We start from the raw sequence: 27,484 nt of genomic DNA on the forward strand, positions 1-27,484 counted from the left end.
AATGAAGAGCCAGGGGAGATTTTTGAGTATGAAGTGACACCATGAAAGTGTGTGATGGCAAGCAAAATAGGATCTTTTGCTGTTTTTGTTTTAGTACAATCAAGGGCTTCTGATTGAATCTTGCCTTTATCAATCAAGAGTCTGCTAGGAGTAAAGTACAGAAACAAGTTTCTTTAACTAGAAACAGTATATGTATTTGTATTGTTAATGTGATTAAAGATCTTCTCCACCCATTATTGGGCCTGCCCATTAAGGAGAGTTTGATTAGGGAAAATTTGTTAATGAGGTACTGGTTCTCAAGGGTTGGGATGCCCTCTGGCTCTAAAAAAGGTATAAATACTCTGAGTTGAGGTTTTATTTTGGGGATTACTGACTGGAAGTGTTTGTTTGGCCAGATGAGGACTCTGGGAAGCCACTAAAGGAGCCTCCTGGCTTTGAAAACCCAAATGTTGATACTTCCCTGCCTGGTAACTATGGTCGGGACACTTGGACCTGTCTGTTGATTTCAGGCAGAGGAAGCCATGTCTGTTGACTTTTTGATTTTGATTTTCTTTGAAGTTCAGGGTGCTGACTGTCCTGAACTAGGTGAATGATATATGTGCTTGGTTAAAGGAATGATACATGTGCTTGATTAAAGTGGTCGTTAACTCCTTGAAAGTTGCTTTCTTTTTGTGAATGCAGATCTAAGAACCTGTGATAGCAGGCTCCCTGTGTATGTTGGGATGCTTACTGTTGCAAAATGACATAAAATCTTACATTTGGATTCCAAGAATCAGCTTTAACTCCAAGATGAGGAACGTGTAGTTAGGTAGCAATTTGTTTTTTTAAAAAATCCAGAATTTTGATGGATTGTAACTTCAATGAGTCAGCAATCTGATATATCAGTAAAAAAAAAAAACCCAAACCTGCTAATTTGATGTTGGGCTACATTAAGAGAGGCATAACCTTCAAGCGTTAGGAGGGAATGGGGGCAGCTAGGTAGCACAGTGGTTAGAGCACCAGCTCTGGAGTCAGGAGGTCCTGAGTTCAAAATAGGCCTCAGACACTTGACACTTACTAGCTGTGTGGCCCTGGCAAGTCACCTAAATCCAATTGCCTTGCCAGCAGTAATAATAATAATAATTCGGAGGGAATAGTCTGTTAGTATTCTGCTCTTGTCAGATCACTTCTGGAATATGGCATTGAGTTCTGAATGATAAAGGTTAGGAGGGACATTACCATCTTACGAATGCTCGCCACTTTATTGACCAAGATGGTCAATCAATTCAAGGCCCTTGAATCCATGTAAGATGAAGATCACGTGGAGGAACTAGGGATGTTTATCCAGAAGAAGAGGAAACAAATCAGGGGAAGGGATGAGGGACATGATGGCTGCCTTCAAGTATTTAAACAATTGTCGTATAGAAGAGGGATTAGATGAGTTCTGTTTGGCTCCAGAGTGCAGAACCAGGAGCACTGGGAGGAAATTGCAAAGAGGCAAATTTAGACTCTGTATCAGGTAGAACTTGCTAACATTTAGGGCTGCCCGTAAGTAGAATGGGCAGCTTCAGGAGGTACTGTGTTCCCCTTCCTTAACGGAAGTCTTTAGACATAGGTCGAATGACCACTGGTTAAATATGTTACAGTGGAGACTACTATTCAACTATGAGTTGAACTAAATGCCTACTGGGGTCTTCCATCCCCCATGCCTCTGCCAGAAACTCAAACTGTAGTGGTTCGTGCAGGCTGATGGAAAGCAGAGAGCAGCCATTTCAGCAAGGAGGTTATTTGTATCTAGGTATGCTGGCCTTATCACAACTTCACTCCCTATGGCCTCTGGGTTTCCTTTCTGTATTCCATGTTGAGCAGATACCTGGAGCCAAGCGTCATGGTGACAGAATGTCATGGTGGCAGTCTTTTTTCTCTGGAGACCTTTGGGGCAGACAAAGACCCCAAAGGAATATTGAATGGGGAGGGCTAAGAGTTTCCAACTGGGGAATCTGAGAGGAAAAGGGAGAGACATCAAAACCGTTGGCTGCATGGCCTCAACTGTCCCCTTCCTGGCAGGAACTTAGGGGACATGTCCTTGCCACTGGAGCAGCTTGTCAGCTGTGAAAAAGTAACCAAGGGAGATTATTCCAGGAAAGATCTCCCTGAGAAGCTGCTAGCCCCAGCCAGCCAGAAATGCTTCCCCACAGAGCTTCCAGGAAAAGGGGAACACTGCACTACAGAGAGAGAGCACAGTATAGTGGAAAGTGACTTGGACTAATCAAGAAACCTGCATTCTTGTCCTGGTTCTAACCCTGACTTGCTGTGTGACCTTGGACAAGTCACTTTTCCTCTCTCTGGGTCTTTGTTTCCTCCTTTGTGAAATGAGTGGAATTAGACTAGATAATCCCCAAGGAACCTTTGAGCTCCAACCTTCTGTATTCTGGGACACAGAAGCCTTGACTTCTGTGTCTTTGCCTGGTGGTAAGCATTGTTCTTCCTCATCAGAAAGGAAGGGAGGAAATGCCTGTTCACCAAGAAAGTAACCTTCTATAGTTTTATTTCTTTTCCCTTTTCTGGGCATTTTCCCAGCCAGTGACTTGACCTCTGAATATTCTCCTCACACCCACCTCGCCTCCTGATCCTCCCAGCCAGTGCTTGGGGTCTGAGATTCAAATGCTGCTCCCCAGCCTCGGGGCTTCAGCAGGGGCAGGGCTGCTATTCAGTGTGAGATTAAGTTCAGGTGCTCAGGTCTGGGCAGGGCCACCTCTCAGGCTCAGTTCCTTCAGGGGGTTTATGCACAGACCTTCAACAATGGATCCAGGCTCCTGCCTGCTTGGGGAGCCCTGGTCTGCCGCTGCCTCAGCTTCTGCCTCCCGAGGGGGCCTGAGTTATGGGGGCACCCCACTCCCCTCTCGACCCACCAAAGAGACCCTCTCACCGACCCCCGTCACCTGTGGGTGGAGGGACCTGCGCAGCCTCTGGAGATCCTGTCCCTGAAGCCTGCTCGGATCTGTTCCTGTCGGTGCCGCTGCCGCGGCAGGGCTGGGCTGGGCTCCGCGTCCGCAGCGCGACATACCTTTTGCGAGAGGTTTGCAGGTCCCTCTGGAACAGAAATCTCCTTTGCTCCACTGTTCTGTGGCCTCACTGCTCCAGAATTCACCGTGAGTTACTTTATACAGATGTTCTATGGGTTGTGGGTTCGGAGCTATGTGTATGTGCGTCTTTCTACTCCGCCATCTTGGCTCCGCCCCCAACCTTCTGTATTCTAAGATCCCTTTCTACCCATTCTGTCTTTGCTCTATGAACCATTCCATCTGTAAAGTTCAGTGAATCTAAGTCTTTATTTAGAGTATTGTGTCCCCAGTCCTCCCCAGGGCTATAGAAGGAATGGGCAAGTTGAATCAATCAATCAGCAAACATTCACACATTTAATGAATAGCATATTTAACATATATTAGCATATAAATATTAGCATATTTAGCTAAGTACCGGGGACACAAAAAAGAGACAAAAGATAGTCCCAGCCCTCAAGGAACTTCCAATCCAAGGGGAATTAAAGTCAATCTGTTGCCTCTGAGAGCTCCCAGTCTAGCTGAGGAAGATAAGACTCCTGTACTTGAAATAGTTAAATAGCAATCTAAGCCTGTGTGCAATTACAGACCAGATGAATGAATGGGACGGGCAGTAAGTGCTCTCAGTTGAATTGGGAAGAAAAGACTCTCTAACATACAGGAACATTAAGTGCTAAGGGTGGTAGTGGGGATTGAAAGTGTAATAATATAAGTTCTAAGTGGAAGTGGGGGTGGGGGTTGAAATTCTAGCCTGGAGCAGGGTAGTCAGGCTTTTGGGGGAGATAAGTATGCTGTGGAGAGGTGGAGAGGACAGGGAATATGTTCTAAATGAGGGAAATAGGAAACAATTCTCTTCCCTCCTATGACCTGTCCTCCACACACATAGCTCCCTCTGGGCCCCAGCAAGATTTATTCTCAATAAGATCCCTCCTTTCCTCCAGAGCACCTGAAAAGCTTTAGTTGTGTGGCATTAGTTGGCAGAGCAGTTTAGACAGCAGGTGGGGGGGAGGGGGAGACCTGGGCCAGGAAGCCCCAGTAATAAAAGGACCACTTTGTATGCTGGTGGGAAATGAATCGGCCACTTCAGTTTGCTGACTATAACCCAATTGGCAGGTCCAGAAAGGCCAAAATTAGCAACCATCCAGAAGGAAGGGAGAGGAGAACCCCAACCTGGAGGGGAAGGCAGTCCTAGGCACAGAGAGCCAATATTCCTGGGTAGACCTCAGATCCCAGAGGACTTGGAGGCAGGGAGAGGTTGGTGTGGCTTATCATGTCTCTTGCATGAGTGGGAAGGGCAGTCTTGTCCCAGAGCCCCCAGTGACAATTAATACCTGTGCAGCCAGAGCAGGGCACTTTGAAACATGGAAACATGGTGAAGACTGGTAGCCTTTTCCTAACTTCTGCATCTCCCACATTACTCAACTTTAATGGCTCAGTTTGCACATAGCATATAGCTAGGCAGTGTAGTATGAAAGAGTGCCAGGCCTGGAATCAGGAAGATTCATCTTCTAAGTTCAAATCCAGCTTCATACACTTAATAGCTTTGTGACCCTGGGCAAGTCACTTAACTGGCTGCCTCAGTTTCCTCATCTGTAAAATGAGCTGGAGAAGGAAATGGCAAACCACTTCAGTATCTTTGGCAAGAAAACTCTAAATGGGGTCATGAAAAGTCAGATGCAACTGAAACAACTCAGCAACAACAAAATGGATAAATACCTGATCCAGTATCTGGCCCACTCCTCTTCAAAGGCAATTATAGTTTCTGCCTTTGGGAAATAGGAAGAGGGCCATATATTCCCTTGCTATATAAGAGGAATGTTGTTGTTCTTGTAGTCATGTCCAGCTCTTCATGACCCCATTTGAGGTTTTCTTGGCAAAGATATTAGAGTGGTTTGCCATTTCCTTTTCCAGCTCATTTTACAGATGAGGAAACTGAGGTAAACAGGCTTAAATGACTTGCCCAGGGTCACACAGCTAGTAAGTTTCTGAGGCCAGATTGAACTTGGGTTTTCTTGACTCCAGGTCTGGCACTCTATCTACGGTGCCACCTAGCTGTCCCTATATTAGAAGGATATAGGGCTAGAATTTTATCTATTCACCACACCCCAAATAGTTGTAATCTATGGGAACAATACTTTAAGCCCAGGATAAAAGATACTTCCTGATCACTCATAAGGAAAGGTGACACTTAGTTTGCTTTTATCAGCTGATCTTCCTCCCACCAAACACAAAAGACCATCAAGAATAGCTAGCACACCACTTTATCAAAGTAAACAGCAAATAGAAATTGGGGAAGATAGATTAAAATGGACCAAAGAATATACAAGTAGAAGAAATCTATCTAAGACTGAGATAAAATCCCAGCTCAATCAAGGAGGGAGAGAGGATGGTCTCACTAAGGGGAGTTTGATTCCAGGTATGTTGGATTGCCTGCAAGAATGTATGAAGGTGGGGAAGAGGAAGGTCAGGTCAGGGAACTGGAGCACTCCACTTTGTCTGGAGCAGAGCATATATAAGGAAGAGTAGTATGAAATAAAGTTGAAAAGTGAGCATATAAAGGGCCTTGAATGCCAATTTAGGGAGCTTGTCCTATTTACTATTAGTAATGAGAAGCCACTGAAGGATTTTTGAGGAGGAAAATGGGTCAGACCTGTGTGCTAGGAAGATTATTTGGGCAGATTTGTGAAAGATGGTTTAGAGAAGGGAGAGACTAGAAGCAGGAGAGGGAATCTGTGACAGATGGAGAATAGATTAAAAAAAAAAAGGCAGGGCATTGGATCATAGCTGTGGAGCTAGAAAGAAGCTCAGGGGTCAGCTAGGCCACCCCACCCCCTTTACTGATGAAGAAAGTGAAGCCTAGGGAAATACAATAACTTGCCCAAGGTCACTCAGATAGGATTTGAACCCAGGACCTCTGTTACCAGAGCCTAATAGTGCTTTTTTTTTCTTTTGTACTGAACTCTGTGGTTTTATCAGATAAGAGGCACTAAAGCTCTGAGTAAAGCTAAGCCTGATAAGGAACATTAAGAACCACAAAAAAAGTTTTATTAGCTATAAGAAGAGGTTTCAGAGAAGTCATAGACCTTGTGCTCTGTAGATGGGAACATGATCAATTATTGTTCAATCATGTTTGACTCTTTGTGACTCCATTTGAAGATTTCTTAGGAGAGATAATGGAAAGGTTTGCCATTTCCTTCTCCAGATCATTTTACAGATTAGGAAACTGAGGTAGCCAGGGTTAAGTGACTTACCCAGGGTCACACAGCTAGCAAGTATCTGAGACTGGATTTGAACTTTTGAAGATGAGTCTTCCTGACTCCAGGCCCAGCTCTCTATCACTGTGCCATCTAAGAAGGAAGAATTATTCAACTCCTGTTTTGTTTCTGCTTTCTCTTCCAAAGAGAGTAACTTTTCAACTGGAAAAGACAAAAAAAGAATGGAAAAAATAAACCTAACATAGAATTAAAACCTGAGTAGGTAGATAGTAAAAAAGCAAGTCACCCCGCTGACATGGAGCACATGACAAAGAGAGCTAACGTGTGATTACTGAGCCATGGTGAGTGATCTTTGGAAGACTGTTCAGAACAAGAGAATGGCTTTAAGCCTGAAGAAAGCCAAGAGTTGTCTTGATTTTTTTTTTTTCATTTCATTTTATTTTTTTTAGGTTTATTTATTTATTTTTAGTTGTCAACATTCATTTCCACAAAATTTTGGGTTCCAAATTTTCTTCCTTCCTCCCTTCCCACCTATCCCCACTGAGAAGGGAAGCAATTCAGTATAGGCTATATATGCATAGTTTTGCAAATGACTTCCATAATAGTCATGTTGTGTAAGACTAACTATATTTCCCTCCATCCTGTCCTGCCCCCCATTTATTCTATTCTCTTTTGACCTTGTCCGTCTCCAAAAGTGTTTACTTCTAATTACTCCTCCTCTAATTTGTCCTCTCATTTGTCCTCCCTTCTATCATCTCTCCACCCCACTTATCCCCTTTCCTCCTACTTTCCTGTAGTGTAAGATATATTTTCATACGAAATTGAGTGTGCATGTTATTCCATCCTTTAGCCAAATGTGATGAGATTAAGCTTCACTTTTTCCTCTCATCTCCCACCTTTTCCCCTCCATTGAAAAAGCTTTTTCTTGCCTCTTTCATGAGAGATAACCTGCCCCATTCCATTTCTCCCTTTCTCCTCCCAATATATTCCTCTCTTACTCCTTAATTTTATTTTTTTAGATATCATCCCTTCCTATTCAATTCACCCTGTGTTCTGTATATGTATATATATGCATGTATAATCCCTCCAGCTACACAAATACTGAGAAAAATTTCAACAGTTAGAAATATTATCTTTCCATGTAGGAATATAAACAGTTCAACTTTAGTAAGTCCCTTATGATTTCTCTTTCCTGTTTACCTTTTCATGTTTCTCTTAATTCTTGTGTTTGAAAGTCAAATTTTCTATTCAGCTCTGCTCTTTTCATCAAAAATGCTTGAAAGTCCTCTATTTCATTGAATGACCATTTTCCCCCTGAAGTATTATATTCAGTTTTGCTGGGTAGGTGATTCTTGTTTCCTTTGACTTCTGGAATATCATATTCCAAGCCCTTCAATCCCTTAATGTAGAAGCTGCTAGATCTTGTGTTATCCTGATTATATTTCCACTAAAATACTCGAATTGTTTCTTTCTGGCTGCTTGCAATATTTTTATCTTGACCTGGCAACTCTGGAATTTGGCTACCATATTCCTAGGAGTTTCTCTTTCTGGAGATGATTAGTGGATTCTTTCAATATTTATTTTACTCTCTGGTTCTAGAATATCAGGGCAGTTTTCCTTGATAATTTCATGAAAGATTATGTCTAGGCTCTTTTTTTGATCATGGGTTCCAGGTAATCCCATAATTTTTAAATTCTGTCTCTTGGATCTTGTTTTTCCAATGAGATATTTCACATCATCTTCTGTTTTTTCATTTTTTGGGTTTTGTTTTGTAATTTCTTGATATCTCATAAAGTCATTAGCTTCCATCTGCTCCATTCTAATTTTTAGAAGAACTATTTTCTTCAGTAAGCTTTTGAACCTTGTTTTCCATTTGGCTAATTCTGCTTTTTAAAGCATTCTTCCCTTCTTTGGCTTTTTGGACCTCTTTTGCCAATTGAGTTAGCCTCTTTTTAAAGGTGTTATTTTCTTCAGCATATTTTTGAGTCTCCTTTAGCAAGCTGTTGACTCCCTTTTCATGATTTTCTTCCATCGCTCTCATTTCTCTTTTCAAATTTTCCTCCTCCTCTCTTACTTGATTTTCAAATTCCTTTTTGAGCTCTTTCATGGTCTGAGACCATTGCACATTTATTTTAGAGGTTTTGAATGCAGAAGTCTTGACTTTTAGGTCTTCCTCTGATGATATGCATTGTTCTTCCTCATCTGAAAGGATGGAAGAAAATACCTGTTCACCAAGAAAGTAGCCTTCTATAGTCTTATTTTTTTTCCTTTTTTGGGCATTTTCCCAGCTAGTTACTTGACTTTTGAGTCCTTTGTCAAGAGGAGGGTATACTCTGGGGACCTGTAAGTTCTCAGTTCCTCCAAGGTGGCAAAATCAAGGGAGAGGTTTACTCCTCTCCTGGCCTGCACTCTGGTCTGGGAGCAACCACAAGCACTTTTCTGTCCAGGATCTATGAGTAGGATTCCCTCTGCAGAGCCTCCACCAGCTCTACCAGTCAGTGTTCTTCTCACTCTAGGACCACAACTCAGGGCTGAGACCCAGATCAGTTGCTCAGTTCCCCCAGGGTCTTAAAGCCAAGGGCTCCAAAAATGGATGTTGCCCTGCAGTGGCTGCTGCTGGTATGGCCAGACTGCATTCCCTTCTCACCCAGGTGAAAGAGCTTTTTCCCTGACCTTTGAAGCTGCCTTTGGCATTTGTTGGTTGAGTAATTTGAGAACTGCAGCTGCTGCCAGGGATTCAACTCCCTGAGGCCCACTCTGGTCCTGTCCCTGCCACACCAGACAGCCAAAGCTGGGCTGGGCTCCATGGGCTGCACTCTGCTCCATGCCTGGTGCGATAGGCCTTTCCTGTTAGCCTTCCAGGCTGTCTTGGGCAGAAAATCTCTTTTGTTCTGTTGTTTTGTGTCTTGTGCTGCTCTAGAATTTGTTTAGAGTCATTTTTTACAGGTATTTTATGGGTGCTGGAGGGGTTTGTCCTTCTACTCTGCCATATTGGCTCCACCTTGTCTTGATTTTTTTTTAAAAAGAAGATAGTAGAGTATGAAAACCTTGGGCCAATGGACTTAAATTCCTGGTAGGATTCTAGGATGGATTATTTATTAAAGAGATGTTTGGTGCTCCCAGAAAAGGAAGGTATGGTCATGATTTCATGAAGAACCTGTTCTTTCCATTTAAGCTTGTTGTCTTTTCTGACAGTGTTACTGCACAGATAGATCAGGACTATGCTGTAGACATAATTTACCTAGATTTTAGCAAAGCATTTGATTGAGTTTCCCATGCATTCCTTGTGAATGAGATGGAGATACATGGACTGGAGTATGGTACAGTTAGGTAGTTTCAGAACTGGTTAAATGGCTAAAGGCAAAGAACAGTCATTAATATTTCTGTGTCAGCTTATAATGAGGTTTAGATCAGAGTGTCTTTGACCCTGGACTGCTTAACCTTTTTTCAAACATCTAGACAGAGGGATGTCAGACATAGCTGATGTGTCTGTCTGTTTCACGTGCCTATTTCTCTTCATCCCAAGGCAGGGTACCATGATAGGGGATGGTATTGTAAACTGACAATGATGGGTTTTTTTTTTAAACAACAATAAAATTTTTAAAATGTATTGATGACATGTATCAAATTTGCAAATGGTGTGGTAGTAGAAGATCTTTCTGGAGTGTGTAGGGTGACAGAGTTATGATCCAAGATCTTGACAGGCCATATCTAATAAGATATAATTTAATAGAGGTAAATGTATCTAATCTTACATCTGGGTTTAAAAAAATCAACTTCATAAGTGTCTAAGTACAAGATGAGGAGGCACAGCTAAACAGGAATTTGTCTGAAAAATTCATTGAGGACTCTAGGGAGCTCTTAAGATCAATAAAAGTCAACATGAATATGGCAGCCAGAAAAGCTAATGTAATCCCAGGCCACATTAAGAGTGGGAAATATTCAGATCTGTTTACCAGATTTTAAGAAAAACACTGATAAGTTGCAGAGTGTCCAGAGGAGGGCATCAGGATGTTGCAAGGTCTTGAAATGATGCCAGCTAAGAATTGACTGGGGATTAAAGGGGATAGAGAAATTTAGTCTAGAATGTGATATGTGTTGGAGGGGAACAGGGAATAGATATGATAGCTATCTTGAAGTATTTAAAAAGGTTATTCCACAAGAAGAAAATTTGACTTCCAGTTGGCTCTGATGGGCAGAGCTGGTAACAAAGGAGGGGACATTGTGGAGAAGTGACCTTAGGTGTGCTGTGAGAAGCTTTCTAACAATTAGAATTATCCAAGAAAAGAATGTGCTACCTAGAGAGAGGTTAGATTCTCCTTCACTGGAGATCTAGCTGTAGCTGGATGCTACTTCTTAGGGATGTTTTAGAAGAAATCTTCTTCAGGTCTGGGGTGGATTAGGTAGCCTTAGACACCTCCTCCAGATATAATTCTGAGAGTCATTGATGATTTTTCATCTTTAGTATAGGGGTATGCTCAGACCTAGACTTTAGGAAGAATATTTGGACAGTTTACAGTGCCTTCTAGTCAGGTTCTTTCCTATGCACAACTGTCCTTCCTTTCCCCAGGAATATCCCAATGCTCTCCTCCATATTCTACCCATCCTTCAAGGCCCACTTCTGCGGGGGAGCCTTCCTTAACTCTAGACTCTTAGCTCTTCCTCCCCTCTACATCACACTGGCTACTGTATTGCTTAGCACCTCTCTGCTTCATATTTGGGAACCTTATATTCTCAATTAAACTTTGAGCTTCTCGAAAGTTGCTACCATGTCTACAGTAATGCTTAGTTGTACTTGGGTTGTTAATTGACCTTAAGTGAATGCACAGAAGTCTGGTGCCCCAGATGGTAGCAATAATAATCTTGATGCCCTCTGCCTTGGTTGTACCCTATTTAGAGTATTTGTGTTCAGTTTCAGGCCTATAGTTTAGGTAGGACGTTCCTAAGCTAGAACAGTTCCCAAGGAGGGCAACCAGAAACATAAGAGGATGGATGACTGTGTTGCAAGAAGACTGACATGTGAAGGCTGTTAGAGGAGAAGAATTGGGCTTCCAGGCTTTCCATTTCATCCCCCTTGTCCCTAGTCGGGCTACAAAAGCACAGATTTTCCTTGACTGACTCTGTGGCTTGGACACTGTCCACAGAGCCTCTTTCCCTAAATTGAAGGAAACCACAGAAAGCTCCTAGGGTACTGGGACTCTTCATTGGTGTTAGACTGTGGGTTGATAATCAAACCCTTGGCCTTAGGGGGAGAAGGAAGACAAGGAGGAAGAGGAGGAGGAGGAAAAAAAGGAAGAAAATGTGGGCTGCTGAGTGAACAGAGGAACCAACCCTAGTTCTCCTAGCTCTCTCTTGGTAGCCATATCTGAAGTCATTTCCAGAAGCACTCATTAAGCATCTTTATGAAAGACAGCAAAGAGGTTGGGCAGCTAGGTGGCTCTATGGACCTGGAGTCAGGAGGACCTGAGTTCAAATTCAGCCTAAGATGCTAGCATGGTGACTCTGAACAAGTCACCTAATCCTGTTTGCCTCAGTTTCTTCATCTGTAAAATGAGCTGGAGAAGGAAAGGGCAAATTATTCCAGTATCTTTGCCAAGAAAGTCCCAAATGGGGACACAAAGAGTCAGATCCCACTGAAACAGCAGTAGCAACAACCAAAATATGAAAGGCATTCAGCTAGGCTCTGGACATAGAAAAATAACAAGTAGTCTCAGAGACCTTACTGGCAGATGAAACATAAGCCTTAAGTACCCTAAGTAAATACAAAGTCATTTCCTGGGGAGAAGGGGGACCTAACAACTAGACTGGTTAGGAAAAGGCACCCGAACTGATCCTTGAAGCAACTCCTGAAAAAAAGAAAAAGGAGTCATGTGAAAGATCACAGGATCATTCATTTTGCCGTGGAAGAAACCTTAGAAGTTTTCTAGTGTCATCTTCTCATTTTACAGATGAAGAAACTGAGGTACAAGGAGTTTGATTGGCTTGCTCAGGATTACCAAGGTAGTAGCAGAGCCAGCAGTCAGGCTTAAGAGCTCTGGAATCAAGGCTCAAAGCCTAATGGGAAAGCATTACCATGCAGGTAGCCTCACCTAGCTTGCTAGGGGATGGGCAGGCAGTGGCATTGAGCTCAGGTGACCAGCCAAGTGTCTGGCAGCTCCCCCAAGGCTCAGGTACCTGACACCTATGAGCTATGGAGAGAAGACAATATGAGCTGTGTCCTGCCCCATCCTGCTAAGGGGAAACAGGGTGTGCTCTGTGTGCTGAGCCAGAAACGGGCCACTTGAGCAGGCCTCCTTTGTCTGACTCTGAGAAACTAGTTCCTTCAGGCAGAACTGCCTGGCGTGTAAGGAGTGGCAGTGGGGGCCGCTAAAACTGAGCAGGGTATCTTCCCCACCAACTGGGAATTCCTAGGTCTGATTGCCAGCCTTCTAGGTCATCCTTGCCTAATTTCCCAGTTTCTCTTTTGCTGGCAGCAATCAGATGCAGTGGCCTGGATCATTTCACTGGGGTACACATACTTGGTGTGTCCTCTCCTTGGCTTGAGCATCCTTGGTCCTGGGCCTGACCCTGATCTCTCTCTCTGCTCCTTGTCCTAGGAATGGTAACTTCTGGATTGAAAACCAGAGTCTTCTGCAGAGTTAAGAAAAGGCATTATCTCAGCAAATAAAAGCTAATCCATTGTGATAACTTCTGGTGGGATATAAACTAAGGGAAGAACTGTCTCATTTTTGCACAGTACTTAGGGCATGTTAATTGACAGTTTCCCTTGGGTCTAAGTTAGAGTTCTGGAAGCTGGACTACAGCCCATCTCAACCTTCCATAGCTCTTGCCTTCCTAAGGATTTGATGAGTCCTGAAGACTTTCCAGGCCAGAGTGGTTATTCCATCAAACTACCACATAAAATTGAGGAATGAATGAATGGGAAATTATTAAGTGCTTACTATGTGCCTAACACTGTGCTGAGCACTGGAGATACAGATACAGAGAGATCTTCCCTGACTTTAAAAAGCTTCCATTCTAGTAAAAGGAGATATTATATATTGAGGAATGGTGGCCAGGAAGGGGAGGTTTGGTTTGCAAAGCCATGGCAACAGTGAGTGAAGCCCTAGGAAAGCTGAAAGAGCCAAATCTGCCTTGGTCAGACCTCATTCTGTTGTGTTCTATTTTGGGTACCACTTTTTAGGCAGGACATTGATCAATTGAGTGTCCATACTAGAGTAACCAAATTAAAGAGCCCTTCTTATGCAAAAATCACTTTAAGGAATTGGGAAGTTTAGAAAAGAGAGCATGAAGTATGAGGGGAGGATGAGAGCTAAGCATTTGAAGAACTGTTATATGAAAGAGGGATTGGATTTGTTCTGCATCAACTCAGAGCAGAATTGGAATCATGGATGAAAGTTGTAGAGGCAGATTTTAGTTCAAGGCAGCTTGGTGGCACAGTGGATAGAGTACTGGACTTAGAATCAGGAGGACTCATCTTCATGAGTTCAAATCTGACCTCAGATATTTACTAGTGGTGTGGCCTTGGACAAGTCATTTAGCCCTATTTGCCTCAGTTTCCTCATCTGTAAAGTGATGTAGAGAAGGAATGGGCAAGCCACTCCAGTATCTTTGTCAAGAAAACCCCATCTAAAGTTGCAAAGAGTTGGACATGACTAAACAACAACAAAAAGGTTTTAGTTCAACCTTAGGAAAACTTCCTAATAAAGTGAGATCACAGGGTCATTAAGTTCTTAGCAAAATCCCAAAGTAGAATAATCTGTCTTTGACTATATCACTTAAAGTGTTCAGTTTGTTGGGGAGGTTATAATGTGATCTTCTGCATGGGATAAATGGTCAGGCTGGAGCAGTTCTGTCAAACTCAAGTAGAAACAGACCCCTTCAGTACGTCTGTTGACTAAGAAAACCACAAATTAGCATTATCTGTATTGTGTTGTATTTTATTTTGTTAAACATTTCCCAGTTACATTTTATTCTGGTTCTGCTGCACCTGGGAGTTTTGCTGACAGGCCTGTCGGCCTCTAGTTTGACATGTTTGAGCTAAATGACCTCCCTCCTTAGCCAGATACCTTCTCCTTTCCCCTTAGACTAGATGGATTCCTTCCCCTTTCTTTCCAAGTCACAGATTTCCCCACCACCAATTTTAGCTAACAAGTCTCTTCTCTACCCTATCCCCTACCCCCTACCCCAAGCTTTCTTCCCTGTCCCCCTTATTCTCCAAGCAGATAGGCATTCTGTTTTCATATGTACCCTTTCCTTCAAAGGACTTTTCACCCCCTTAAGGCTGGGGTGGACCCAGCTTTTCGGTGACAGACTATGCGCAGAGAAGAGGCTAGTGGCATGTGAGAAAAGGCAGGAGGATTAGGGGCAATAGGGTAGAAAGAGACTCCTGTCCCCCTTATTGCCCCCAAGGTAAGGTAGGGCTGAGCCAGAGGAGGTCCTGAAGAATGAGGGTGTGGATCAGAGTTCTGATCCTGCCTTTGCGCTGCCTAGGTGGCCTGGGAATCGTTGGGGAATGTTAACCCTGTCTAGGAAAGAAGCTTGTAGAGATGTCCCTAACGTGGTCCTATTCCATGTTTGTGTCCCTTCCTTTGGGAAGGATAGTCTCTGACTACTGTCCTCCTGGGGTTTTATACCTAAATGAATCATTCTTTCCTGTCCTGACTTTTAACCAAAGCCCCAACCTGGCCTGCCCATGACCCTGGCACTGTTGGCATGGCTTGTAGGTGGTTACATGTATCTGCATGCATATCTGTGTTTGTGTTCTTCCATACAGATTATCAATACCAAATGACATGCTCCCATTGATGCCTACATGCATGTTCATGTCATGTTCACCTGTAGAAACTGTCATGTTGTGTGCCTCTCCAAGCCATGAGTTCACCTCCATTATGTTTTATGTCCACATATATATGTACATATATCTACATTTGTGTGTTAGTATTGTCGGTCTGTCTTGTTTCCCCTTTAGACGAAAAGCACAGTTCCTTGTGCCACCGGGCTCTCAGTGGATATGGCTGATGTGACGGTTGGTGAGATTAGCCCCTTGTAAATGGGGGCAGGGAGCCAAATCTTGTGCCAGTTCCTGCTTCAGGGAATCCTTCCTCAAGGAAGCAGAAGCTGGGACAGCTAGGGGAGCATCCAGGGTGTGGCCCAAGGGGCTGCTGGAGCTGTCAGGGCTCTGGGAAAGGATACCACCTAGTCTGAGCAAGACCAAGGGAGGCAGCCTGAGGGGAGGGCTGGAAAGAGTTCTGGTCTGGGAGTCAGGAGTCCCTGGTTCTACTCACCTATCTGGCACTAACTCAATGTGTGCATGAGATATCTGACAAATCACTTCTCTCTGGCCTTCAGTTTTCTTATCTGTAAATACGTGTGTGTGTGTGTATGTGTACATTGGTGTGGGGGAAGGAGTTGGACAAGGTGATTACTAAGATCCCTTCTGATTTGAAAAATTTATCTTAGGAGTCAAAAGTCCTTGGTTCTAGTCCTTGTTCTACTATTGACTCACTATATCTTATCATTTAACTTAAGCCTCAGTTTCCCCACCTATAAAATGGGGAGAGCTGGATTAGATAACCTCTAAGGTTCCTTCCAGCTCTGTTATTTTAGAATTATTAGATTGGGGGAAAGGGAACAGTCCCAAAAGAGGATTGTCTTTAAATACGTTTCCCAGGCTGAGGCAGCAGGGGCCTCCTCCACCCAGGGCACGCTCAGCCCTAGGGTAAGCCAGGGGCCCTGTCCAAGGCCTGAAGGGGTGAGAGGAGGTGAGGCAACCATGCCAGGCGGTGGCCCCAACGAGAGGATGACCTGGCCAGGGCCGGCCCTGCCCCCGGCCGTCCCAACCCGCCCTTTCTCCTCAGCCGCGGCACCCATCCCGCCCCTCACCAGGACCCGCAGCCTCATGGCCATGTCCCTGCCTGGGAGCAGAAGGCCCTCAACTGGATCTCGCAGGTAAGTTACCCCTTCCTCCCTTTGCCTTGCAGATTTGGAGGCCGAGAGGGAGGGCCTTGTATGAACCTGTGCAAGTACTGGTCATTGGTCCCCACCCCCACCAACAGGATGAATGGGCCCATTATACCATGAACTTGTTACATGACTTTGGGTGAGGTACTTTGCTTCAGTGTCCCCATCTGTCAGATTAAAGGATTGCATTAGGTGATCTTCATGGTCCCATCCAGCTCTAAAATATTAAGGTCTCATTTCAGCTAACTCTAGTCCTATCTCTGTCTCTCTTTTGTCTTTGTGTCTCTGTCTTTTGCCCACTGTCTCATTCTCTCCCTCCCTCCCTCTCTATCTACCCCCTGTCTCTACGGTTTCTGCCTTCTGTCTCCTCCCTTAAGTCTCTTCCCCTCTCTTTCCCTTCTCCCTCCTCTGCCTCCCCTGTTTGTTTTCTACCGCTTGGTCTCTCCCTCTCCATCTCTCCCTCCCTGACTCTCCCTGTTTGTTTCTCTCTCTGTCTCCCCCACCTCTCCCTCCCTGTCTCCCCTCCCTCCCATTCTCTTCCCTGCTCCCCTCCTTTTCTGTTTCTTTCTTTCTCTCTCTCCACCTTTTTTCCTTTCTCTCTCTTTTCTCTTGTCCTTCCCCTCTTTCTTCCCTGCTGCTTCCCTCTTTATCTTTCTCCTTTTCTGTTTCTCCCCCTCTCTTTTTCTCTTTCTCTTCCATCCTTCCCTCCTAAAGCTAGAGTGAATGTTGGCTTGGTGATCACATGTAAGTGCCCATCTGGTTCCTCTGAAAAAACCTTCTGTGCAGTCAGGGGCTAGAGGGTCCCTTCTCTGAGTTTCAGGTTCCCCATCTATCACCATTAAAAATGGCAATATTTCCTGCCCTTCCTATATCAGAGGGCTAGAGTGAGGTTTACAAAACATGGAGCGTCTAGAAGGGGCGTTGGAGATCCCCAGTGTCCTGGGCTGAGAGAGAGCAGGCCTGGCAGAGTCAGGAGGTCTAAGTTCGAGTCCCAGCTCTGCACTGGATTCACTGTGTGAATGGTGTTTCCTCTCTCTGGTTGTTAGGTTTCCCCATCTGTGAAATGAAGGAAGTGGATTAGATGTTGATGATAATAATAGTAAAAACTGCTATTTATATGACACTGAAGAGCTGACAAAGTACTTTACATACGTTATTAAAATTGATCCTGACATTTCTGTTCCGTTGATAGTATGAGTACTGTTAATATTCCCATCTTACAGATGGGGAACCAGGGGCCCTGAAAGGGGCAGACCCTTGACTAATATCATGTGGCTAAATTGGATGAGAAAATGCCTTGAAATGTCTAAAGCAGCACATAGCTGTGAGGGATGTATTGTTACTGGAGGGAGTCCTTCTGTCTTGGGCTTATAATAATGTGGTCCTCATAGATGCATTATCTCATTGTCTCCCTTCCCATATCACACACACACACACACACACACACACACACACACACACATACACCCTTATTTATGTTTTCTTCTTTTTTCTGCTTCACATGTCATAGGAATCTCAGACTGGGCTCTTGGCCTTGTCAGGGAGCTCTTTTCTCAGCTCGGAAGGGACACTGGATGTTGGGGACCATTCTTATGAGTGACTTTGAGCAGAATACCACTCACTTACCCTGGAGACATGTTTTCTTGCTCTGCCATTTATTGGCGCTGTGACCTTGGGCATGTCACTTCTCTCTAAGCCACAGTTTCCCCATCAGAAAAATGAGAGGATTGTGCTAGATGATCCCTGAGGCTCTTGTAAGCACGGACATGGCACAGCCTCTCTATGTTTAGGTGATGGGAGCAAGGTAGGGCTGGCTCTGTGCAGGTAGGAATGGCCTTGGGGGAACTAGGAGGCCTGGCCTCCACTTTGTCTTCCACCTTGACTTCGATTTCCACTGTCTGTTCTGTCGCCCCTATCTGTATATCCCCCCATGATCGCCCCACAGCCGGGGGCTGTATGGACGAAATGGGCTGGCCGTGTTCTCTCAATGTTCACCATCCTCTGACACCCAGCTTGGGCCTCCACCTCTTCTTCCTGCCTCCAGGCGTACCTCACCCCCTGTCAGCATGCGGGATACCTATGGTACCTCCTCACTCAGCAGCAGCAGCAACTCTGGCTCCTATAAGGGCAGTGACAGCAGCCCCACACCCAGGTAACTGTCCCCACCTCGCTGTCCTTTCCCCATCCTGAGCCTGGACACCAGGGGAGTGGGTAGCCTTCACTCATCCACCACTATGTAGCTGGGTGACTCTGGGCAAATACTTTCCTCTCTCTGAGCCTTCATTTCTCTTTCTGTAAAATGGGGATAGTGATGCCCTCCCTAGAAGGCTGTGGAAGCCCAAATTAAATAATTTTTGCACAGTGGAAAGAAATGGGTTCTTAAGAAAAACAGCCAAGAAAACCTGGAATCAGGTGGCATGAGGTCCTGGGTTGGGGGGATCATTTAGAGGTGAGTATTGCAGGACCAGGAGAAGTTTATTCTCTTGTGCCTCTGCCCATTCCACCTGATGAGGTTGGAACACTGATCCAGGCTTGAGAACATGCCATCCATAGACTGGTGGCCTGAGCTCCCCGTTACACTGATTGGCATTGAGGTATTGGGGTCAGGTGTCCAAAACGAGCTGATTCATATGTACATGTAACCTGTGTGTGCATGTGCATACACGTGTGAATGGGTAGGTATGCGTGAGCTATATGTGCATCTCTTTCTGTGTTTGTGCGTGTTTATGCATGTATCTGTATGTATATCAATAGGCATGTGTGTGTGGAGGTATATTCAGGTGAATTTGTGCACATGGATATGTTATGAGAGGGACGTAGGGAAAGAATTATGGTGAAGATGGCCATGAAGGTGGAAGGAGTCTGATAGCACACACACACACTCATTTCCCTCCTCGGGTACCACCTCCCCTAATCTGAGGTGCTCATACGGTAGCACAAGCCTTATTGTCCCCATTTACACAAGAGGGAACTGAAGCTCAGGGAGGAAAAGTGATTTTCCCAAGGTCACACAGCTTGTCTGTCGGTGGTGAGTTATGCCCTCTATAGTGGTGATGGAGTAGGGGATAATGACGATGGAGAACTGTGCTTTGCCCCAGACAATGGCAGACCCCCCAGGGCATCCATCAGTCCTAGAGATAGGGATGACAAAATGGAGAAACAGCCACTGACCAACCACCCCATCTTCCAGGCGTTCGATGAAGTACACACTGTGTAGTGATAATCATGGCATCAGACCCCCCACCCCAGAGCAGTACCTGACACCCCTGCAGCAAAAGGAGGTCTGCATCCGGCACCTGAGGGCTCGTCTCAAAGACACGCAGGATCGACTTCAAGACAGGTAAGCAGGCGCTGTGAGGTGGGGCTCAGGGGCTCAGGGGCTCACAGGCGTGCCCTCACCCACTCTCCTCTGGGTGCTAGAAGCAGTAGTGACCCTTGGAGCCAACAGAAGTATCGGGGGACCCTCTTGACCTTCAACCCCTTTCTTCCATTCACTCATTACTACAAGTAAACACCTACCCTGCCTACCCTGTGGAGGGCCAGCGTAGAAAAGAGATTTAAAAAAGATGGTTAAGTTAAGGTCCCTGCCCTTATGGCGATGGATCACACTGTAGTAGGGGAAAGAAAATGTGGAGACAGGTGAGTATGATGCAGATTAGATTTTATAATGCACATTATATGCAGGATAATGAAAGGGATGTTTAGTCCAGGAACATTATAACTGCTGTCTTCAGCTCTCTGGAGGGCTCTCAAGAGATAAAGACTGAATCTGCTTGTCCTCAGAGGACAGAATGGGGCAATGGGTAGGTTTATAAAGAGAGAGCTTTTTTTTTGCTCAACATGAGAAAACCATCCTAATTATTAGAGCCGTTCAAAACAATCATCTTGGGAAGAAAGGGATTCCCTGACATTGAAGCTCTTTAAAATCAAGGGAGGGAGGAATTTAATGGAGGAGAGGGGAGATTTCAGACTTTAACTCCAGGGATCAGGATAGCTTTCTTTAGGGAAAAGAAGGGGAATGATTCTGAACATGGGAATCGTGAGCAAAATCAGGAAGCCAAGAAAATGCAGGTGCTTTCCAGGGAGGATGTGTCTGGCTTGAATGAGGCTTGCTTTCTTCCTTATCTCTCCAATCCTAGGAAGCAGGTCAGGTGAGCCAAGTCACCCATGCTAGGCAGTGACCAAAGCCTCATTCCCTTCCCTGCAATCCCCTTGTCCATTTTACTCAGCTCCTCTGGACACCTAAGCCCCAGTTTTCCTGTTTTCCCCTTTTTAAGTTGAATACTGTTATTCTCCTTCCCTTGTGTGAGGCCTCTGACTGCTTCTTTTGTCCCCATCTTTACCCAAACCCCCTCTCTAAACACACCCCCATCATTTCTTCAGACAAGAATTTCTCTCTGTGTAGGGGCCTGTGAGTGGAATCAGAGGCAGGTGTAGGATTGGGCAGACATAAAGACGATGACATAGGGTGCTGGGGTTTCCTCCCTGGGCTCCTCTGCTTCGGTGGGGAACTTGTGGGGTTTCCACTAACTACCCTTGGATCTCATTCTGTGTCTGTACTATCTCCTCAGTCCTCATGAGAGCCTGCCTATCTTTACCACTTATTTCTTTAAAACTCAGTCATGTGATCAGGTCCCAGAGCCTTCTTTGACTGAAGAGAACTTTCTAATTATTTCAAGTTTTCTTCTCTGAAGCTTCATGGCTCCATCTGGGGATTTGGTGACTTATTTCTAGGTCCCCTTAATGGGGCACTTTGAGTTGGAAAACTTGAGTTCAAATCCATACTACCCATATCGTATTGGGCAAGCCCTTAACTTTGGAGCTTTTGTTTCCTTATCCGTAAAAATGAGACAACTGGACTAGATAGTAATAGTAATAATAACAACTCATATTTCTGCAGCACCTGCTGTGTGCCAGAAACTTTACCAATATTACCCAATTTGTCCTCACAACAATCCTGGGAAGATAGCTGCTGTTATTATTCCCATTTTACAGTTGAAGAAACTGAGGCAAACAGAGGTTAAATAACTTGCTTGGGGTCACACAGCCCATATGGGCCTGCGGTCAGATTGGAACTGAAGTCTTCCTGACTCTTGGCACCACCTATCTACCATCTGACTAGATGACCTTGGAGGTCTTCTTCAATCTAAATCTGTATTTCTGTGATTCTTCCAGTAGCAGCAACAGCAGCAGCTCATTTGGAAATGATCCTCAATAGTTTGTTACACAAGTTAAAGCTGAGGAGGACCTTAGAGAACATCTAATTCAATCTCTTCTTTTTACAAATGAGGAAACTGAGGCCCAGAGAAAGGAAATTACCCATCCAAGGTCACACAGCTAATAAAGGGCAGGGCCAGCAATTGACTTCAGGCTTTCTGACTCCCAAGCCCAATGATCTTTCCATTGGAGCACACCACAACCCTCACCAAAACAATAAATACCGATCCCTAGGCACCTGGTGCCTTCCCCCCGTCCCCCAAAATGAAAGCATCCCGGATTTTGAACAGACCCAGGAGACAGGCAGTGCACGTGTTGTTATGCCCATTTGCAGATAAGGTAACTGAGGCTTATAGTGGGGGAGCAGCTTGTGTCAGAGCTCAGGCTCCTTCCGTTCTTTCTGTGGACGATGTTAGAGGCTCATGCCATGTTCCTTCTCGAATTCTTCTAGTCTCTTCCCTTCTCAAACACTGTTTTTAAAAAGAAAAAAAACCTGCCAGCTATAGAGGAAAACATAGACTTTGCCTGTTACTCTGCTTTTTAATTCTTGTATTCTTTTCTCTCATCATGAAAAAAGATGCCCAGTCTTTTAGGAAGTAATACCTGATATTTACATAAAGTTTTGCTTATTTTATCTCATTTAAGCCTCACAACAACCCTGTGATGTGGGTGTCATTATCCCCATTTTACAGATGAGGAAACTGAGGTTCAGAAGTTAAGTGACTTGCCCAGGGTCACACAGCTAGGAAGTGTTAGAGGCAAAATTTGAACCCTGTTCTCCCTGACTCCAAATCCAGCGCTCTATCCACTATGCCATGCTAATTAGAAGCAAGTAACTTTCCACTCTATCTTTAAGAATTCAGTAGGCATTATTAATTGCTTACCATATATAAGGCACCAACTAATTACTGGGAATACTGAGACAAAAATAAAAGTCTTTACCCCCAGGGAGCTTTTACCTACTGGGGGAATCCAGCATGAGCATGGCTACAAAGTAAGTTAAGAAATACTTTCAGAATGGGGAGAGCCGTCAGCAGTGAGGGCACTCAGCAAAGGCCTTGTGTGGGAGACAGAACCTGAGCTGAGTCTTAAAAGATGCTCAGGATTCTAAGGAGTAACTGTGATGACAAAATAGGGATAGACTGGGAAGAAAGCACGGTGATAGCAGGTGGAATGCTCCGTTAGGGGAGAGAAGAGAGAGACCTGCCAACAAGTAAGGGTTTCATCCTCTGCCAATCATGAATTTAAGCGTGACATTCCCTTAGTTGTTCTTTGTAACTCTGCCTACACACATTGAGGTGGCAATAAGTGCTTGAAGGTTGTGCCTGTGGAACTCACACTCTGGCAGATCCTCCTGCCTGGAAAGGTTTTTAGTCCAGCCATGGTAATGACAAGATGTTGGTCACACAAGACCCAGCCTTGCTAAGTTCAGAGACTTTAACCCTCACAATTAGCCAGTAAGGGCTGACTGCTTTGACCACAACAGTTTGTGACACTGGCGTCTGGGAGAGGGAAGGGTTGTGATTTCTGAACAGGCACTATGGAAGTGGAAATTATAAAGTTTTGGAAGTATGTTCCTACAAAAAGAGTTCTTTAAAAGTCGGCCTCAGTTAAAAGACCTATATCCCTTTCCTCCAAACATAGCTTTTAAAAACCATGTTTAAACAGAAATATATTAAGGTTTTAAAACAGACATGAAAAAGTTTCTTGAACACAGTAGTTTACTAAGTGTTCAGTTGAAAAACAATTTTATGATGTCATTTCTAAAGGGACTGGAGGGGGAACATTCTCTTTATGTCTTCAGTTCCCTAGATCATCTATGGCAGAAACTGGGTCCCTTAGGAGATTATCTTCACCTTGTCATTTAGACAAGTGCCCATTTACCCTGACTTTTTGTTTCCTGTCTCTAAGATAGATTCCTGGGTTTGATAACAAAAACCTGTTCCCAATCCCATGAGAATGTTGTGCTTTTTTTTAAAATAGCCTTAGTTATTGTCAGGGTTTTGATGACCTCAGTGGTTGTTTGCATCATAGGATCCCAGAAAAAAAACAAACTATAGATATAGGGTAGGAACACAGCAAAAATAAATGTATTATTAACCCTCCTCAGTCCTATGGTTTAATTTGGCATATATAACATGTCCTGTGTTCCTGTTGCCTATATCTAGATCCATCTATCACATCATATCCATGCTCTAGTCTGAGGATGTTCCCAAAAGGTTTTCCATGAAGCCCTAGTGGTAGTGTATGATGCCATTTGGATAAGGATTCTTTAAGATACTTTTGATGACAGCAAATGTTGGTGGGACTTAGAAAGAGGACCCATTCAAGCATGAAAATTTAGCAGCATCAAACACAGGGCAGAATTTCTGGTTCAGGCTTCCCTTGTTTGACCCGATGAGCAAGAGGTGGCCTTCAGTGTGCCTCAGCTACATCTCCACCCTCCTTGTATCTCAGCCTCATCCTTTCCCTTTTGACACTGGTCCCCATCCCTGTGCCCATTACACCCACCTTCCAGTACCCTCTTCACCCTCCATTTCTGACACACATCATGGACTTTAACATCTTATGTCTGGCAATGGGGCACCACCACCTTCTTCTAAACAATGTCCTCTACTCTTTCTCTTATGTTTCCTAATTTTCCCAATCTCTCTTTACTCCAGGGGCATTCAGTTCCTCAGGCTACCCAACCCAGCATTTCTCAATCTCTCAATATATTGGGCTCCAAAATATCTTTTGGCCCAATAAGTTCAGGAAATACTAGAATAGGCAATTTCTGAGTAAATTCATGAACAAAGGCATAGGGGTAGTAAGATGCAGGCAGGCCATGTTCAAGTAGCAAAGAGTAGGAAATATAGTTTGAAAGGAATATAGAGAGTGTAGAGGGGAATAATGTGAAATTAGGCTAGACAAGTAGGTTGAAGTCAAATTGTAGGGGGTCATTGAACGTCAGGCAAAGGAATCCAAAGTTACTCAGTTGGCAGTAATGAGCCATTGATGGTTTTTGAGCAGAGGAGCGATGTGACTAGATCAGTACATAAGATTACTCTGACAGTGGTGTGAAGGATGGACTGAAGGAGGCAGAGAGACTAGAAGCAGGAAGATCTGCATCCTTATGATGTGGGTGTTAATGAAGAACTGTTCCAGGGTGGTAACTATGGGAATAGTCATGGAGACTTGGCTCCAAGACTTGGGGATGACTTGGAGAAGTCTTCTGGAAGTAGAATTGACAGGAAGAGAAGGGATGAAGAGGGGATGGAGATGGATTACATAAGAGACAAAAGGAGGAGGGAAAAATCAGAAGATAAAAAGGTAAGTTAAGAACATGAGAGTCTAAGTAAATGATGGGACCATAGACAGGAGGAATGGAGTCCAGAAGATGGAACACATTTCAGAGGAAAGATAATAAATCAAAGCTCTATCTTTAAGTAGGGGGGATTTCTGCAGCCTGAACACTATTCTTGGCCTGGAAATGATAAAAGTGGGAACTAGAAAGATTTCCTCAATTCTGTCCAAGTCATTAGCAACCAAAAAAGCTACTTCACCCTCACCCCCAACCTTTGATCAATCAAGAGCCACGCTTGGGCCTTTCTTACCTTTGCTAGATCTAGGTCCTGAGGACCCATGGCCAAGTTCAGGTGGGATAAGTGTGTCACCCTTCTTCTCCTCCTCCACCCCCCAATCTACTTACAGGGATTCAGAGATTGATGACCTAAAGAGCCAGCTATCCCGTATGCAAGAGGACTGGATTGAGGAGGAATGCCACCGGGTTGAGGCCCAGCTGGCTCTCAAGGAGGCCCGGAAGGAGATCCGGCAGCTCAAGCAGGTGATTGACACAGTCAAGAGCAACCTCATAGACAAAGACAAGGGGCTGCAGAAGTACTTTGTCGACATCAACATCCAGAACAAGAAGTTGGAGACTTTGTTGCATAGCATGGAGGTAGCCCAGAACGGGACCGTCAAAGAGGATGGGACTGGGGGGTCTTCGGGGGGCTCTCCTGCCCGCTCCCTAACCCGAAGCTCCACCTACACCAAGCTGAGTGATCAGGGCCCTGGTGACCGAAATGCTGACCCTCAGAGTGCATCCACAGAAGAGGTGGGGGACAGCGGCTTTGCAGCAGCTGACGACACCCTGAGCCGCACAGAACTGTTGGAGGCAAGCAGCCTGCTCTCTTCTGGGCTGGACTGTGGCCCAGATGAAGGCTCCCTGCAGAGTTCCTTTACCTTGGGGTCCCGACTTCCAACCAGCTCCACCTATGAGAAGCTGTTGGGAGGCAGTGGTGGAGGCGTGGAGGCTGGCGTACAGGCCAGCTGCATGCAAGAGCGGGCCATCCAGACAGACTTTGTGCATTACCAGCCTGACCTAGACACTATCCTGGAGAAAGTGATGAAGTCACAGGCCTGTGGGCTGGCCAGCCCTGGCCCTAGCCCAGCCTGGGCTCCAGCCCCAGACACAGAGGAAATGCCCTCAGGCTTCCCAGGGCCTATGGACCTGATACCAGCTGACCCTAATTCAGCAGTGGTGGTGACAGTAGGAGAGGAGCCCATGGTGGCTCCAGTGACCCAAGGCCCTTCTCCACACGTGCCCAGCCTCAACCCATCGGTGAGCATTGCCTGCCCTGTGGATGAAGAGGCTGGCGAGGTAGCGCCTGAGCCTAAAAGCTACTGGAGCCGTCACTTCATTGTGGATCTCCTGGCAGTGGTGGTGCCCGCGGTGCCAACAGTGGCCTGGTTGTGCCGGTCCCAGCGGCGCCAAGGCCAACCCATATACAATATCAGCTCCCTGCTTCGGGGATGCTGCACTGTGGCCTTGCACTCCATCCGCAAGATTAGTTGCCGCTCTGTGAGCACTTCAGGGCCTATGGGCACCGGAGGCAGTTCCCAGCTGTGACTGGCCACCCATCCCCGGGAACCAGGCTCATCTTGGTCTGACCACTGATTGTAGGTCTTTCTCTTTCCCTCTCTTTCTCGCACACACACATTCACACTCACATGTGCACGGAGTGTCATCATCTTAATTTATTTAGCTTTTCCAACATAGGGAGGCCATAGTCTGGGTAGGCCAGGATAGCCTGGGGATGGTCTGAAGTTCTACAGATGGCTGCCACTGTGGCCTCTCGGAGCAGGAAGGAAGCATTCTGTGGCCTGGGGTGAGAGGGGGATGGGATAGATCTGATTGAAGCTGGGATATTGCCAACTTCTATCATAGCAAGGAAGATTCCCACTGAAGGAAGAGGGCAAAGAACTTGAGCTTCCATTTTTCTTTCCACAATGCCCACCTTTTTCTGCCACCCCAGCTCCTCCTGTCCAGCTGACATTCTCCCTAGGCAGTTCTGTATTTGTTTTTGGAATAAGCTGGCTGGTCCTCAAAGTTCATGGGACTACCTTCTTAGTACTTTCTTCCTTGACTGTTAGGTCAGTATTATTGTTTCCAGTGGGTGAGATGACTTGCCTAAGGTCACATGGCATAGGGATTGGAATTACTGGGGAATGGGAACACATGGCTTTTGTCTCTTTGCCTTCGTGGGCAACCCAGGCTGGTTCTGGGAGTGAATAATGGGGGGAAATGGAAGTAATGGCTGAAACTACCCTGACATTTCTTTGCTTCTTGTCACCGGGTGGGTGGGTTGGATGAGTTGGGGTGGAGGCAGAGCCAGGGAAAAAGGAAGGAGAAAAATGAATGGGGGAGGGTCAGCAGAAGGAGCTGTAGGGTGTGGCTGGCTTTCCCTGATGCACACACCCCTGCACTGAGCCTGTTCTCAGCCTTGAAGAAGGGAGATGGCTCCCCCAGGGCCCAGGTCACCGTGAGAACAAATTATCACTCCATCTAACTAATGTCCTGAACCCCTTTCTCCCTTTCCCTGATGCTTCTGGGTAAGCCACTGCTCTTGGGAGGCCTAGGGGATGCTCTCCATCTCACAAACTGTATTGGAAGGTGCTGAAGGGTCCCCACAGGACTTGAGAAGCCAGTGGCACCCCCAAACCATTTTGAAATCACTTTGCACTATGCCCCCTTTGTGATAACAATATTTTCGTAGGGGAGGTGGT

The 27,484-nt window shown here is 45.3% G+C and overlaps 1 protein-coding gene across 3 annotated transcripts in view; it reads left to right on the top strand.

The window, feature by feature from the left end:
• SNPH (syntaphilin) overlaps positions 1-26,742 on the top strand; it is a 44,150-nt gene extending 17,408 nt beyond the window's left edge. The window contains exons 3-6 of one of the 3 annotated variants that reach the window (XM_072631705.1): positions 16,117-16,207; positions 18,264-18,371; positions 19,410-19,559; positions 25,130-26,742. In XM_072631705.1, the coding sequence (XP_072487806.1) occupies positions 16,158-16,207; positions 18,264-18,371; positions 19,410-19,559; positions 25,130-26,327 (1,506 nt within the window). In that variant the 5' untranslated portion in view covers positions 16,117-16,157 and the 3' untranslated portion in view covers positions 26,328-26,742. Of the gene's footprint in view, positions 1-15,929; positions 16,208-18,263; positions 18,372-19,409; positions 19,560-25,129 lie in introns of those variants that run through there. The other 2 variants (XM_072631706.1, XM_072631704.1) reach the window with 2 other exon arrangements.
• Positions 26,743-27,484: the final 742 nt, after the last annotated feature.

The sequence above is a fragment of the Notamacropus eugenii genome, chromosome 1 (genome assembly GCF_028372415.1).
Source record: "Notamacropus eugenii isolate mMacEug1 chromosome 1, mMacEug1.pri_v2, whole genome shotgun sequence".
Taxonomy (NCBI): domain Eukaryota; kingdom Metazoa; phylum Chordata; class Mammalia; order Diprotodontia; family Macropodidae; genus Notamacropus; species Notamacropus eugenii.